This window comes from Mytilus galloprovincialis, chromosome 12 (genome assembly GCF_965363235.1).
Source record: "Mytilus galloprovincialis chromosome 12, xbMytGall1.hap1.1, whole genome shotgun sequence".
Lineage (NCBI taxonomy): Eukaryota > Metazoa > Mollusca > Bivalvia > Mytilida > Mytilidae > Mytilus > Mytilus galloprovincialis.
Window position 1 is genome coordinate 19,837,545 of NC_134849.1, and position 16,576 is coordinate 19,854,120.

General features: G+C 31.6%; 2 protein-coding genes across 15 annotated transcripts in view; one reads left to right on the forward strand and one right to left on the reverse strand.

Moving 5' to 3' along the window:
* Positions 1-29: 29 nt before the first annotated feature.
* Positions 30-5,569, forward strand: LOC143055508 (lipid droplet-associated hydrolase-like). Its single transcript, XM_076228655.1, has 4 exons — positions 30-140; positions 2,759-2,886; positions 3,576-3,713; positions 4,621-5,569. The coding sequence occupies exons 2-4, from the start codon at positions 2,775-2,777 to the stop codon at positions 5,295-5,297; spliced, it is 927 nt and encodes a 308-aa protein (XP_076084770.1). The 5' UTR covers positions 30-140; positions 2,759-2,774; the 3' UTR covers positions 5,298-5,569.
* A 3,877-nt stretch (positions 5,570-9,446) lies between these two features.
* Positions 9,447-16,576, reverse strand: part of LOC143055509 (protein scribble homolog) — a 77,236-nt gene continuing 70,106 nt past the window's right edge. For all 14 annotated transcript variants that reach the window (XM_076228670.1, XM_076228669.1, XM_076228668.1 and 11 more), the window contains 2 exons: positions 15,390-15,463; positions 9,447-14,354 (listed from right to left, as the gene is read on the reverse strand). In XM_076228670.1, coding sequence (XP_076084785.1) covers positions 15,401-15,463 — 63 coding nt within the window. In that variant the 3' untranslated portion in view covers positions 9,447-14,354; positions 15,390-15,400. The remainder of the gene's footprint in view (positions 14,355-15,389; positions 15,464-16,576) is intronic.

Below are 16,576 nucleotides of genomic sequence, written 5' to 3' on the forward strand. Positions count from 1 at the left end.
ATGGAAGCGAATTAAACTTTGACGTACAGTCTAAATTCTGAACTGTGCTGAGCTGATTCTCCTGGAAATGGACAGGGAATATAACGAATAACATATTGTCCCTTAATCGTTCAACTTGTATATGATTTAGGGAATAAATAGTAAGTCAATCTTAATAATTCAAATGTCTGCTCCTTTACTGATCCGACACTTTGAGGGTCTGGAGGGGGAGTCTGTTATTCTGTTGTAGTGGGGTTGCTTCCCCTTAGTACAGGTAGAACATATATAGCCAGTCTTAATCAACTGAGTTAGGGAATCGATTCTTTGGCTCAGTGGATTAATGCACTGACTGTCACGCAGACGACCGGGGTTCGAATCCTGGTGGTGACGATATGAATTTGTAGAGGTGATACGTGCTCTCCGGTTACATTTGGCACCTGATTAAAAATCCATGATGGTTTTCTGGAGTATAGCAAGGGTTTGTGTTGTAAAGAGTCATATATTAAGATATGATGACTCTTGTGGTGGGGGAATAGCATCCCTGCCAACTTTTCAAAATGCCCATGGGGGTTTTAGGTGCAGGAGGACTCTTGTGGTCCCAAAAAACCTTAAAGGGTGCCTTTAAATGCATTATAATGTTGTTTTTTGGCTTCTTCATACATTTAATGGCTTATAGCATTTATAAATTTAACTGTTTTGTTTAAGATTGTGGACAAAATTGCTCATTCAAAATTTCCATTTGGGAGCTTTCATGGGGGAAATCCCCCGGAAATAGTGACAGTTGGCAGGTATGGAATAGTGTAGCAGGGTTGCTTCCTCTTAGTACAGGTAGAACATATTTAGCCAGTCTTAATCAACTGAGCTAGGGAATCGATTCTTTGGCTCAGTTGGTTAACGCACTGACTGTCACGCAGAAGACCGGGGTTCGAATCCCGGTGGTGACGATATGAATTTATATAGTAGATACGTGCTCTCCGGTTACACTGTAGACATTTAATTTTCACCCCTGTTTTCTCTAATCATTAAAAAATTAACCCCGTTATTCTCTAAACTTCATTTTTTTGGCCCGTTATTCTCTAATCTTCATTTTTTAAGGGCATTATTGTTTAATTATTTAACCCCATCCAAACCCTTGACACTGCCACTGGCGACAGATGACTTGACCTGCATCTGTCCCGCTTGAGCTTTTGAGGTCATACAACAATCACTTTTCTATTGTGGCGTCAGGTTTTTCTATTATAACATCAAAATTTTTTGGGAACTTGTGTGATGTCCAGTATAAATGAGGGACAAATAGCGATATAATTAAGGTATATGAGTGTAGGAATACACCTTATCACTATTTGTCCGCCATTACTGGATATCACACAGGTTCCCGTAAAATTTTGATGTCATAAAACAAAATCTCTGAAGCCACAATGGAAAAGTGATTGTAGTATGTGCCAACCGGAATTTGCAATAAGGTGTAAATGCCCTTAACCGTCCTGCGTCAAACGGTAAATTTTGTTGACAACCGTTAGAGTCGAAGGTATTAGGTCCCTACGCGCCCAATACCCTTTTGTACCCTAAATATTCACACCTCACATATTCACACCCGAATTCCTTTCTCATCCTGCACGTTCATGCCCAATTTTTATTCGAATATTGGGCACGAATGTGTAGGGTGCGAACATACTTTGGGTGTGAACATGTAGGGTTGGAAAGTGAAAGGAGGCGAACTTGAATGGGCGCGAAAGTAATTGAGTGCGAACGGACCCCGATTCAGAGTCGAATTGGTTAAAATTTTACCATGATTCGTCAAAGTAGTCTCATTGTGATTTGTTAGATGGACCAGGTCTCTAATAATTAATTTTTACTATTAGTTCTGGAAATAATTAAACATGAGTCGTCATTATCAATTGATTTTTTTTATTGTCTTAAAGAAAGTGTAAATTTTTTGTTGTGTACCAAAAATTAAAGTTAACGTCATTTGGCTAGATTTTCTTAACGCTAATATACCCCCATTACAGCCCACATGTGCAATGTATCAGGATTGTAATGGAGGTACTTTCATGATGAATAACGGTGAAAATTCTTGCCAACTGACGTTTATTTTTTGGCGCATGACGATAAAATGAACACTTTCTTCAGTGTTCTTTCAGACAATAAAAAAATACAATGATTTTATTTTCCAAAACATTACACATGTTACAGTACTTAATGATAATTATTTGAGACCTTTGACATATTAAAATAAGGATATTTTGCAAATCATGGTAAAATTTTAAACAATTTGATGCTAACTGTAGCTGAAAATGACCATTTGACGCCTGATGTTAAAGGGCAATCCTACCCTCATGTATGGCCAGATCATTTGGTTTTGTACGTCATCTGAATTTGTACTATGAATGCTTTATCAATGGAAATTATGACGTCAAAATGCATTCCTAACAGCATGAAAACCCTTGAGACCAGGATGTGTGTTCCGCTAGACTATGATGTCTTGCTATTCAGCAACAAAAGACAGATGCCAGTCTTTGTTAAGGGAAGGAACATGTAACTTCAACATGTCAACTTTAAATAATGAATAGCATCTTTTCATTTGAGTGAAGGTGTAATGTGTCTTGAATTTATCCACCATTCTTCATGATTTCTTTTGTATTGTTACATGTGTTATGTCTGGTGCTGACTCCTACAAACTTTTTTTAAAATGATTTAGAATATTAATACTATAATTGATTTATTTTTACTTTAATATTTTAAAAATTTTGAAGACATACATTTCTATTATTTTTTTTAGATAATAAATATACAGAATGGAAGATATACATAGAAAAAGTGAAATTGTCCATATACTCGGTATGCCAACACACATTCTGAAGTATGGAACTTTAGGACAGTCAGGGGTTGTATTTCTCATTATACCAGGTAAGAAATATGTACATCGACTTTCATGTAACAATGTACATATCCTTGTATTCATAAATAAAAACAAACAAGCACTTAAACCATGTCTTACCCTTTAGGTTTTCACCACATTAAAATGTAAACATTGATTTTATTAGTCCAATTGATTTACCTCCAGAACATAAAATACGGAAAGCCAGTATGTTCAAAGGGGCTAAAATGTTGTCATTTGAAGATGCCCTATTTGGTCTCTTGTGGCGAGTTGTCGCATTGGCAATCATACCACATCTTCTTTTTTTATAATTTGTCTTGCATACTAAGTTTATAAAAAATTAACACAGATAATACTCATTGCAAACAACATGTACAAACACATAAAGAAACACATACCCTACATGTACACTCACATAAAGAAACACATACCCTACATGTACACTCACATAAAGAAACACATACCCTACATGTACACTCACATAAAGAAACACATACCCTACATGTACACTCACATAAAGAAACACATACCCTACATGTACACTCACATAAAGAAACACATACCCTACATGTACAAACACATAAAGAAACATATACCCTACCGCACAATCACCACTTCAGGTGTTGGTTCACTTATATTTTTACATTTTTAAAGGAAAAAAAAGTTGAATCTGTTGAAATGTTTTTCATAAAAATTCTCTATAATTTTTTTTTTACAGGAAATCCTGGTATAGCCGAGTATTATGATGAGTTTATGAAAGTTCTCTATCAGAATAGTAAATATACCATCCCAGTCTGGACTATTTCTCACGCAGGACATGTGTCAATACCAAAATCTGCAGATAACTTAGCTATAGGTAGGTCATTTTCATTCTGGGATTATATATAGAAAAACATAGAACATATGATAATGAAAAGGGGTTAATAAAAGTTGAAGATAGATGCCCACAAAAAAAATAAACAAAAAATAATAACCCACCAAGAGATATTCCTCATGTTTATGTTAATCAATAACATGCATCATCAGATCATTTATCAGTTTGTGAGTGACTTATAAGTCAAGGGTTATATCCCTAAAGACTTGAAAATTTTGACAAGACAAGAACACAGCGTTTAGTAGTATTTAGACTTGTCCTCTTGGTTTGAACAAATTTGATGACATTATGAATTATATTTATAATTTTGCTTCAGTGCTAAGAATGCTAAGTTATGTTTCAGTATACATCCAACCCTAATCACTAACATACACACCTGGTATTAATTTTGTTTGCTGTAAATTCAGAAATTATTGCAAGGTTTTTATTATTGTGAAAATGTGACAGGATTACAATCGCAATAATTTAAACTCGCATTTTGAAATCTTTAACATGAAATAAACAGGATTTTTCTCAATATCGCTAAAATTTAAAACGCATTTTCAACATTTATAAATGACAGAATCGCAATAATAAATGCATGCAAGAATTTCTGAATTTACATTGAACTGAGAGAAGATTTTTTTTTTATTACACAGCATCAGGTATATTTAAAGGATTTGATATTTGGGCTGGACCTGTATATCTTGTAAAGAATTATTTATGTTTTTTGTCCAAAACCCAAAACGTGCTACAGGATAGGTTTCTTAGATAAAAACAACTGCATTTTACAATTTCGATATCATAAAAAAAAAAAAAAATCTTGAAGTTGCAATTATTAATCCAACATCAGCCACAGCAATTTCTGAATTATCATTATTTATGTGAATTTCTTTTTTTCTATTTGCAGAGAAAGCATCATACAGTGTCTGCTCATTGGAAGGGCAAATCAAACACAAGCTTACATTTATAAAAGACAACATTCCAACAAATGTAAAACTTGTTCTAATTGGCCATTCCATAGGATGTTATATGATTTTAAAACTATTAGATGATCTTGATCACCAGGTGTTACGATGTTTCATGTTGTTTCCAACAATAGAAAGAATGGCGGAATCACCAAAAGGACAAGTGGCGACACCTTTACTGAAATATTTAAGATGGTTTGGAGCATTAATTGTGCAAGGACTCTCATATCTTTCCCCTCATATGCAGTTTAGGCTGATCTTATGGTATTTCCGTGGCAAGACGGTGCCAGATTGTATTTATAATGCCTCCATGTCGTTATTCGATTCATTCTGTGTAAGCAATGTTATGTATATGGCAAACATGGAAATGCAGAAAGTTCAAAAACTTGATGAAGATTTGATTAAGAGGCATTTGTCGAAAATAAGCTTCTATTATGGTTCTGACGATCACTGGTGTCCAAAGTCATATTATTATGAATTCAGAGACAAATTTCCTCATGCAGACACTCGTTTATGTAAAGATGATCATGACCATGCATTTGTTTTGGAAGGAAGTCAACAAATGGCGGATATTCTTTCATTGTGGGTCGAAAGAGACTTGCATAAAATTAATGATTGATTTTATGGTCTAAGATATTTAATTCATCTTCAAATGTACAAATGTGATATGACAAATCAATATATAAGATACATTGTATTCTTAATATTAATGACTGTGATTGATTTTGATTTTTTGCATGTCTGCAATAGAATAACAGAATTTAAAAAAAAAAAAATGTGATTGTGTAGTAAACATTAGGATATTTAAACATTTTTAAACTGATTTTGAACAAAAGTGCTAATATTATTTATTATTTGTTTTTTTTAATTTTACAATAAATCTAAGAAAAATTTGCTTTACTTCTATATATATTTACCTTCTCATATATCTCTCATACGAAAAAAAATGAAGTCAAGAGGTCAACATAGTTTTTGTCTCGCTTGACATAGTAAAAAGCGATACATACAATGTAGGTATGCCGTTTCTGGCATCAACAATGTATTAGTTTGTGATTAGGTCTAGTTTATGGTGAACCACTAGTGTTAAGTCAAAGATATTTGGTATGCAGGTGTATTAGTATTGGCACATATCATTGCCAAGGAGATTATTTGGCCCTGCCCCCTTAGTTATGGTCTATTGACTTCGAAGCTTTTGCTTAGTTTTCATGTATTAGTTTGTGATTTAGTCAGTTTATGGGGAACCACTAGTGTTAAGTCAAAGATATTTGGTATGCAGTTGTATTAGTGTTGGCACATCTCATTGCCATGGAGATTGTTTGTCCCTGCCCCCTCAGTCATGGTCTATTGACTTTGAAACTTGTGCTTAGTTTTCATGTATTAGTTTGTGATAAGGTCAGTATATGGGGAACCACTAGTGGTAAGTTAATGATAATCGGTATGCAGTTGTATAAGCATTTGCATATCTCATTTCCATGGAGATTATTTGGCCCCGCCTCCTCAGTCATGGTCTATTGACTTTTAAATTTTGCTTAGTTTACATGTATTAGTTTACATTTAGGTTTGTTTAAAGGGAACTACTTATGATTAGTCAATAGTATGCAGTTGTATTAGCATTGGCACATCTCATTTCCATGGAGATTGTTAAGCCATGTACCTTCAGTCATGGTTCATTGACTTTGAACATTTACAAAGCTTACGTGTTAAAGTGTTGCTATTTTAATTTCAACATTTGCATTATTGAAATTACCATAAAGTGAGACATATCTCTGTGATAACAGTTTATTAACAGTTATAATGTGTTTATAGTATATATGACTAACTCTAAATCACTATGTAAAGTATGAAAGATGAGATAACAGTCCAAACTTCCCTGTCTGAAGACATTACACAAAAAAAAAACAACCACTGACACAGCTCTTAGATATTTACCATTACAAGAGTTATCTCTTTTTCCATCATATCTCAAGATGCTTACATTTCTTTCAGACCACAAACTTGTGTTCTTTTTAAGTACAATTCAAATAGCAAAACGTGAAATTCCCCCTGAACTCAAATCATTCAACCTCAATCAATTACATGCAGCTACGCAGGTCAAGAACTGGTATTGGTCATGTTTATACTGAGAGATTTTTTTAAATACATATATGATAGAACACCACTTTGGTATAAAAGTTAATAAGAATTTGATATTTGGTCTGAAACTTAACCTGTTAAGAACTTTTTTTAAATTTTTATCCCAAATGTGTTCATACAAATTGCCACTTCTGGAAAGAAAGCACAACTTTAAAGTTTTAAAACTTTATAATTACATTAGATGTATGTTTCATTATAATACGTTATTCTGATTGGCTAACTGCACATCACGTGTTATTCCTTAAGCAGTTGTATCACACAATCACTTATCATTCATGATGACACGAGGTCCCATAATAAAGTGCACAGGTAAATTAAATAAAAACTTGATGTAAGTTGTGTTTTCATGATCTTAGCTAAAAAAATGTAATTATAAGTATTGAACGCTTATTTTTGTAACTTTATAGGGTTGTAAAAGCGTTGACCGTGCGCACATTTTTAGAATGAAGCGCTTCCGCACTTCATACAAAATGTACTTCGGTCAACGCTTTTACACCCCAATAAAGTTACAAAAAGAAGCATTCAATTCTTAAGTGTAAGACAAGGAGATGTTATTCCGACTGTAGACCAATAAGAGTGTCAAAGCTGAAAATGTTGATTTATATAAAAAAAAGAAAATGTAGTTTGATTACCAATGAGAACACTCCACAAGAGATCAAAATGACGCAGAAAATTAACAATTATAGGTCACTGTACGGCCTTCAACAATGAGCAAAGCCCATACCGTATACTCAGCCATAAAAGGCCCTGAAATGTCAATGTAAAACAATTCTAACGAGAAAACTAACGGCCTTAGGCTGCATAGCGATGTGGTAAAATATTTCACCTTACAATATCAAGTGACAATTCTGATATGGAGTTATTAACATCATGTTTTACCAAATGCTTTCACAGCTTTTATAGTAAGGCTGAATTAAAGAGAAAGGCCTCAGTGGTCTTGTGATTGTTGGTTCGATCCCTGTTCAAGTCAAATCAAAGAACTCCAAATTTGTATTTATTGGGTTTTTTTTCAAATTGTTTCGATTCTAAATTTCCTGAAATGGCTTGCTCCATAAGCTAAGTGAAGAAAGAAAAAATTGTGCTAAGGAAATCAAGAGCTGAAATGTCTCGTCTGCTATAATAACTTTAATATGATCACAATGAAATTAATGTTGAAGGTCTGTAATATGAAGGTTTTACGACAAATATCATAAGTTCAAATGAATCATGCTGGACAAACATGAATACATTACAATCATTCCATACACAAAATCTTAACATGGACCAATAATCTATAAAAATTAGGTCAAAGTTATTTGAAATTAGTTATTACCAGGATTATAATTTAATACACCAGACGCATGTTTCATCTACATCTACAGAGACGCTCAGGTCAAAATAGTTGTAAAGCCAAACCAGTACAAAGTTTAAGAGCATTGAGGACCCAAAATTCCAAAAAGTTGTGCCAAATACGACTAAGGTAAACTATTCCTAGGATAACAAAATCCTTAGTTTTCGAAAAAATTTAAAGTTTTGACAACAGGATTTATTAAAATTACCATATAATTTATATTCATGTCAACACCGAAGTTCTGACTACTGGGCTGGTGATACGTCCACCAGCAGTGTAAATAGTTATCAAAGGTACCAGGAAACAGACTTGTTCACCTTACATCATTCCATACACCAATAAATGGGAATTTATATTGCTTAAAGTATCTATTAAAAGAAATGACATAACTACTGAAAACTTATCACTGGTCAGACAAAACCTACCAGTCAGATATGGTCACCTTATAATGAAGTCATTGCAAGGAGTCTATATACCAAATAGTTGCCCTTTTACTCAAAATTAGTAAGGATTTGTGTTTCTTTCCCCCAGCAGTTACTGAACCATGAAAATGAGTAAAGGACAATAGACTTATGACAGACAGAATCTTTATAACATAAGGTATCTGCATACAATGTATGAACCATCACAGTCTTCTACCTTCTGAAATATAAAGCTTCATACAAATAGCTAGGTTGCAATTCCTATTACTTGTATTCTGCAACTTTCTTTGATGGTGAGACAAAAATCATGACCACCCCATAAAAGATGAATGCTCAGTATCAGCATTTTTTTTAATATGTAAAAAAGAAGCATCTAGACACAATTTGAAATGTATTTGATTTTTGGGTGTGCTTGTTTGGCGAAAAAGATCAGCATCTATAATGTAAAACATCTTTTTGTTCTTTGTGTATGCCCATCAACCAAATTTCATTGATCTATAGATAAAGAGTCAATCAAGACTTCAAATTGGTCTTCGGTGTTAATACCCTACAATTCAACAGACTACCGGTATTTTGTGTCAATGGTGAATTGGCTTGTGGTGTATGCCCTTATATTTTACAATAATGGGTTGTTTGCTTGTGAGGGAGCTTTCATTGGATTTCCTGTTTGAATGGTTTTACATGCTCATTTTTTGTGTAGAAGGCAGTACTTTGAGCTACTGGTATAATGGTTTACTTTACAAATTGTGACTTGGATGGAGAGTTGTCTCATTGGCACTCGTACCACAGCTTCTTATATCTATATAACTGAAACTAACACCAAATGCCTGAAAAATCAGACATGCAGAGACTGAAAGATACTGTCATAAAATATAATCTCAACTGCACTTTTATACTTTATTTTTATGTTTAGAATTTACAAACCAGATTTTGTTAAACACGGAATAATTACTTGAGCATGTTATAAATACAGGTAATAATATTTCACTTGTCATTTGTACAAGCTTTAAAACTGCTATCAATATTATAATAAAAACTTCTGCTGTAAAAGGGTCAGTTTCTGATCAGTTTGATCCTGAATCTGGTACCGCTGGTCTAGTTTAAGGAAGGAACCAGATCACAAACTGGTACACAAATGTACTGTAGCTCTGACAGTAACAACATGGAACTAAAACCACATGCTTGATATCTTTTATTAAGCAATACTTCTGTGTATACAATGTTATTTAAAACATATAGCAAAAAATATTGAAATTTGAATAAATCTGTAATACTAATTGGAGTCAAACTGACCAGAAAGTTGACATAAAAAGGTAGAAATAATTAACTTGGTGCTGGAGTACAAATACAGATACTTGCTAGCAAATCTAGACACAAAAAAAAACAGATTTAAAAATTCACAATAAACAAATTTCATAAAACAAGTAATATAAAACTCCTTAAAATAGTTAGGAATAAAATCTGCAGAAAAAATAAAAACAAAATTAAATTGTATTTAAATGTGAAGTGTATTAAAAGAAAATATTGTATAAAAGCTTTTACACTGTACGCTTAAAAAAAGCAGTCTGCGCTAAAATGGCTGAAACTTGGGTTATGTAGTGGATTTAAAAAAAAAAATGTGAATATTAATTTTTGATTAAAGTAGATATACAAATTATCAATTGACAATAATTAGACATTGTTTTCCATTATTTATTTTCCTGGTGTAAAATGCACATAACTAACACATGAAGTTGGTCTTTATCAAAATTATATAAAATTTATATACTGGTACATTAATTTCTTTCATAGACTGTCAAATCCAACTCGGTTAAAAAAAAAAAGCTGGAGAGTTTTACTGAGTTGGGAAAGGGGAATTTGAATTTTTTACTTCACATATTACAACTACAATGATGGACACAAAGACAGCATATTTTTTTAATGCCCGTATAATGTAAATCTGGCATAGAAGCTAATCCGTTTCTTTAATTTTGATCTCAGCTTGTTATTAAGCAAAATCCTAGCCATAATATTTAAACATGTAAATCTAGCATTGAAGCAAATCTGTTTCTTTAATTTTGATCTTAGCTTGTTAAGCAAAATCCCAGCTGTAATCTTTAAATACCTTTTTCATGTTAATAAATATAAAATTACATACATACAATTAATTATTCCATAGTAAGATTACATGCATTATGCACCAATATAGACCAGACACCATATACCTTATATTATTGCTGCATAACTCTTACTGTGGATTTATTATTATTCGTTGGATACCAATTTTTGTGGAATTCGTGGGTACAGGTGAACCACAAATTTAAATGTCCAAAGAATAACAAATTTTCCTTAATAGGCTGGGATGTAGAATTCGGCAAAACCAGGAAATCAAATATCCATGAATAAGCAAATTTGATTCAATCCACGAAAAAACTGGTACCCACGAAAATATATGAATCCACAATATTTGGTGTTTATACATAGTGTTCTCTCATGTTGGAAGCAGACACAAATATTATTAAACTAATGATATGCAAGTGACCTTTGGTCAACAATTTGAACTCCTAGCAGAGAATATATAACACATAAATGGGCACATTTGTCTTACATTAGTTAAGTATATCTCATTCGAGTCCCAACAGTTAACATTATCAATTGAAGGTTAAAAACTTGACAATTCTTCCTATAAATGGATAAATAACGAAGTTGATAAATTAACTACATTTTTTAAGGCAAAGTCTCTTCATCTAAATACTACAATAACCATGTATCCTTATTCCTTTCCAATGTAGCTATAAAGGCTGCAACAAACACTTTGTCGAGACAAATTTGTGTAGTATTTTTAAATGATGTATAAAATTATGATCGACTATAAAATATGCAAATGAATTGTGGAAAAAAGGAAGATTAAAAAAGCTGTTATATATATAACAGATATACTGATGATGTTAAAACAAATAAAACAAAGAGTGCCAAATTATAACAAATAAAAATAAAACTATACTAAAAACGGTCAGGAACCACTGTTAGTATTTGGAAGGCCTTAACTTTATCAAGACCTTATAAATGAGTTTATATAAATATATCTTTATGTACAGTAAAAGTTATCATACAAATTTACAAGATTCTTACAAGGCATATATTTCATCCTGCCTAAAATTGGAAGAAAACATAATTACAAAAAAGATCATAATTTGTACATATAATGTGCTGTTTTTAACAAGTTAGTTACTATCTAATCATGTTCATAGAATAAACAATATTTCATATATGTATGTACAAAGTTTGATATAATGTATTTATTGTTATTTCTTTCATGACAAATGTCAATAATCTCTTAACCTATCAATTTGAAAGGATTCAATTCTATTTTGATTTTTACAAAACCTTTTAAAAAATATAATGCCAGTTTAAATACATCTAAATCATTCAGATGGTAAAGTTCAGAAGTGATTGAATCAAGCTTTTCCATTTAAGCAATTTGAATTTAACACATACCATTTTAAACAGAATTCATTGTAAGAAAAAGTTAAATAGTTGAGAAGACATTCCTATAAAATTAAAAAAAAATTTACAAATAAATCAACAAGCAAATACAACAAAGATTTACGCTTCACATACCTGCCAGACTCTCTATTTTAAGAATTTGGGAAAAACCCATTTGATCTATATTTAGAAATTGTATCAAATGGAAAGATTTGTACTTATCTAATAAAGCCTCTATTTATGTGCTTCTCAAAAAGGTGCAAATTCTACAAAAATGGCAAGAAAATGTTTAAGAGAAAATTTAAAATCCTACTTGTTTCTACTTCTATATAATAAAAAAAAGAATAAGACAGAATATTACATCACAAAAAACTTTGCTCTGCCAATTAATATTAATCAAACTATCCCCTTTCATGAATAACCTCTTTTTCGAAAAAATAAACACTCAGGTCAAGTTGTTCAAAACCATAAAATAAATGTACAAGACTTATTGAAATGATAAAGTTTTGTCCATTTTATAAATGTTTTCAACAAAAGGCCAGTATCTTCTACATGTACTATTATAGGGAAAGTAAAGAGATTTTTTTAAAGGGGAATCAAGCTACTTTTACAACCCACCATTCATACATTGCACCAGTAATTTCCTTTATGTAGAAATGCCAGTTTAATGTCTCAAAGACGAATTTGACGATGAGAAAATGCATCTGATAATTTCATGAACATGATGGAAAAAAATTATGTCTTATGAAATAATGAATACAATGAAACCACTATGTAGGGTTATGTTTTGCAATGTATTTTCACGTAAGTATATTTGGGGTATATAACTACAATTTATACTTGAAATAAAAATCCAGCCATTAATTATTCCATCTGCCCAATTGCTTATAATTATTGTATCCTAATAAGGAACATTTTCCTAACTTCTGTTTTTCCATTCATTAAACACAAGCTTGATCATATCCTTATTTTAAAACACTTTAAAATATAGTAAGTTCATCTTCAAATCAAGGTCTATATAATATATTTCCTCAGAAGTCCAGAATTCTTTTGTCTACAAATGCATGCAGAAAGTTAGCCAGGGGAGATAACCTCCACTACTTATCATGACTTAATCAATATTAATTATGAAAATATCTTTTTAAAATCTCAAATGGGTCTATAATCTTAAAACTACATTATTATTTTAAAAACTTAGTGAATATATATTTCATATAAAAGTGTGTTCATAGACTGTTATTAAATATTACTATTCTCATTTTCAAAAAACACTGCATACATGTATATTGAAAATTTAATTTTATTTCAGTTTTCCTCTAATTCCTCTCGAAAAAAAGTATGCTTATTATCAATGTAAAATTCATGTTTGTACAATTGATTTGTTGACTTTAATACATTAAAAGCATTGATTATCCATATTTGCCAGTCCCTGTTAATAGTATATGTAACATTGCATTCCATTCCATTCAAATCTTAAATTTCTTTTAAATGAGAAAAATCGGAAACTGTTCTAACTTCAAACTGTCCCCTTTCAAACAAACTCTTAAAAATGTCCTTATTATCTTTGAATGAAAAATTTTCACTTTAAATTTAGATTGAACTTCATGTATTTCGAATAATTTCTTTAAATAACGATGATTAAAGGTCCATTCTATTTGAAACTGCTGGACCTCTTTTGTCAGTGTAGAGATTTTGGACGGAAAGCAACAGACAAGACGTACCGTTTAACAAACCAGAAATTAAAATTAAATCAGATCAACCTTACATTACATCATTAAAACAAATAAAACAAATTCACAATAAATTTTCATATTAAAACAGTAACCATACATATATTAACCAATTATCTCATTACAAGTCAGTTCTGATTTATTTTATTGAAAAATATTTTAAAAGCTTCATCAAGCACTATTTAAAATGTTACAAGTACCGAATTATGTACTTCCAAAATAAAAACAAGTTGAGTTAGGATTATTTTTACCTTTAAAAGCTGAACCGAAGTTTTGCAAAAAGCATTTACTTATTTGGCTTTTAATAAAATTAATACAACCTGCAAGAAAACTGGTTAATACATGTATGTTTCCTGCCGTAATAAAACACAATTATCACATATTAAGAAATTATACATATTTATATATATATATATCTATGAACACTTTTTAAAATTTATAAATAACTTGTCAATGTATAAAAACGGGTAATGATAAAATCATCATGTTATAAAATATATAACTATCCTCTTAAGGTCAAAGGTCACTCCGTAAAATATAATTATCTAAACATTTGGCTGTGTGAGGAATGGCTTCTCTTGAGCTCTTGACTAAATCTGAAAGCAGAATACAAGAAACAATTCATAAAAGTAAAAGATAATAAACAATTCATCAAAGTAAAAGATAATAAACAATTCATCAAAGTAAAAGATAATAAATGTTTATGTACAGTGGATTTCATTATTTTTCGTTGGATACAAATTTTTCGTAGATTTGACGGAAACAGGTTAATCACGAACTTAATTGTTCAATGAATGACAAATTTTCTGTATGCGTGTATGCAGGTTTCGACAAAACCGTGAAATTAAATATTCACGACATGCACATTTTCCTTTATCAAACAAAAATTGGTACCCACGAAAATACATGAATCCACATTATCCAAAAATAACAGACAGTATTATTGTAATGATTTATCAGCAAATTTGAGTTGCCATATGAAGTATGAACGGACAGATGAAAAGACAGACAGATAGATATTGGCATCATAATACAAAGGTTATCAAGTGTGTATAAAAATTCTTATACAATGCAGTTGAACACAGTTCTAAATAAGAATGCATGCTCATTTTGTAAACAGGGACCCTTAGCACGTTACCTGGACTAAGGTAATTGTATAGAGAATATTTAGGAATAAAATATTTATGTGTGTTAAAAAAAAAAAGAATTCATGTGTTGCCATGTTAAGTACCCCTCATGTTTGAATGCATGTGTTGTAATGTTGTTCCAGAGAAGGATGTGAAGAAAAATATTTATTGTGCTGACGGACAGTCTGATGGATGAATGGACTGACACTTGAACACTTGAAACGTTATTAAAACAAAATCATTGTCTTTAATTTCTTAAAGAAATTGATATCGTTGAAACACGGACTGCGAGAGGAACCCAAAATGAACTGGTTTAGAAACAGAAATATTCATATTACCACTTGCTCAACATGGAAGTGGGGTAAAAAGGAGACTTTATTTGTACAAGTACAAATAAATGAAAAATTTATTTATATACCTGTTATTTGAGCAATAGATGGCTAATTGCAGGGGTATATAAATATGGCAGTACAGTTTTCTGTTTATCAATATAATATCTATTACCTTTATATTTTTCATGACGCAGACTCTCCTCCCTCAATATTTAGTTCTATTATATTCTGTTTTGTTACTTCTATCTACAAACAGACAAATAATTCTTTCTATAACATTTAATCAGAAATATACACATTCAAAATTGAACTATAACTTGTTTATGCGTACCAGGAGATATGTATAATATATATGAAAAGAAGGCAATAAAATGTATATGTGAATGAGAGAGTACACGACCATACTATTAATGTACAATACAAAAGAAGATATCCATCAAACTATTTGATTGAAAATTTATTTCATTTTATTCTTCCCAATCCTTTCCTTTTTTTTAAAAACAAGATGTTGATAGTTATGGACCTAAATGCATCTTAAGGTATTGCTCAAATAGGGGAAGATTGGCATGAGAAGTCATGAAGCTGTGATTTGTAGTTAATAATCAGGAGAGAGAGTGGGTGGACAATTTTCTAACGTGCATTACATCCATAGAAATGTGTGTGTGTATCTAACAGGAAGCATATTAATTGGCTGGGCTGACCATGCAGTCTACAGTATGGCCAACCTAGATTTGTATCAGATATAAATATCCAAACAAGAATTTGTCCTAAGTACATGCCCCATCTGCACTATCATTTTTTTTGTTCAGTGGACCGTGGAAATGGGGTAAAATCCCTTATTTGGCATTAAAATTACAAAGATCATATCATAAGTTACATGTGTACTAAGTTTCAAGTTGATTGGACTTCAACTTCATCAAAAACTACCTCGACCAAAAACTTTAAGCTGAAGCAGGACAGACGGATGAATGGACGGACGAACAGACGAAAGACAGACGCACAGACCAGAAAACATAATGCCCATAAATGGTGCATAAAAATTGTGATCTGTAGTTTTATGGACAATTAGATCAGATAACCCTCTTGTAAAAGCAGGTGTCCACCCCTTTTTTTTTTACAATACAGCCCTTAAAATAAACTTGACAATTTGGATGTTTTGTTCTTTTTAAGTTTTAAGGATTTATACACTAAAACACAGGCGGATCTAGGGGTGCCAAGAGACCCCCTTTTTCCTCTGAAAAAATGGTTAATTATATAGGGACTCACGAAAAAATGACTGTAGCGCGTCCCTTATATTGCAGTCAGCGAGCTTCCCCCCTATATAAAATTCTGATTACCCCGCTATATAGCCTTTTTGCA

Coding starts and splice junctions, on each gene's coding strand:
- LOC143055508 (XM_076228655.1), top strand. CDS start 2,775: ATGGAAGATATACATAGAAAAAGTGAAATTGTCCATATACTCGGTATG. Junction 2,887..3,575: donor TGTATTTCTCATTATACCAG/GTAAGAAATATG, acceptor TTTTTTTTACAG/GAAATCCTGGTATAGCCGAG. Junction 3,714..4,620: donor TGCAGATAACTTAGCTATAG/GTAGGTCATTTT, acceptor TTCTATTTGCAG/AGAAAGCATCATACAGTGTC.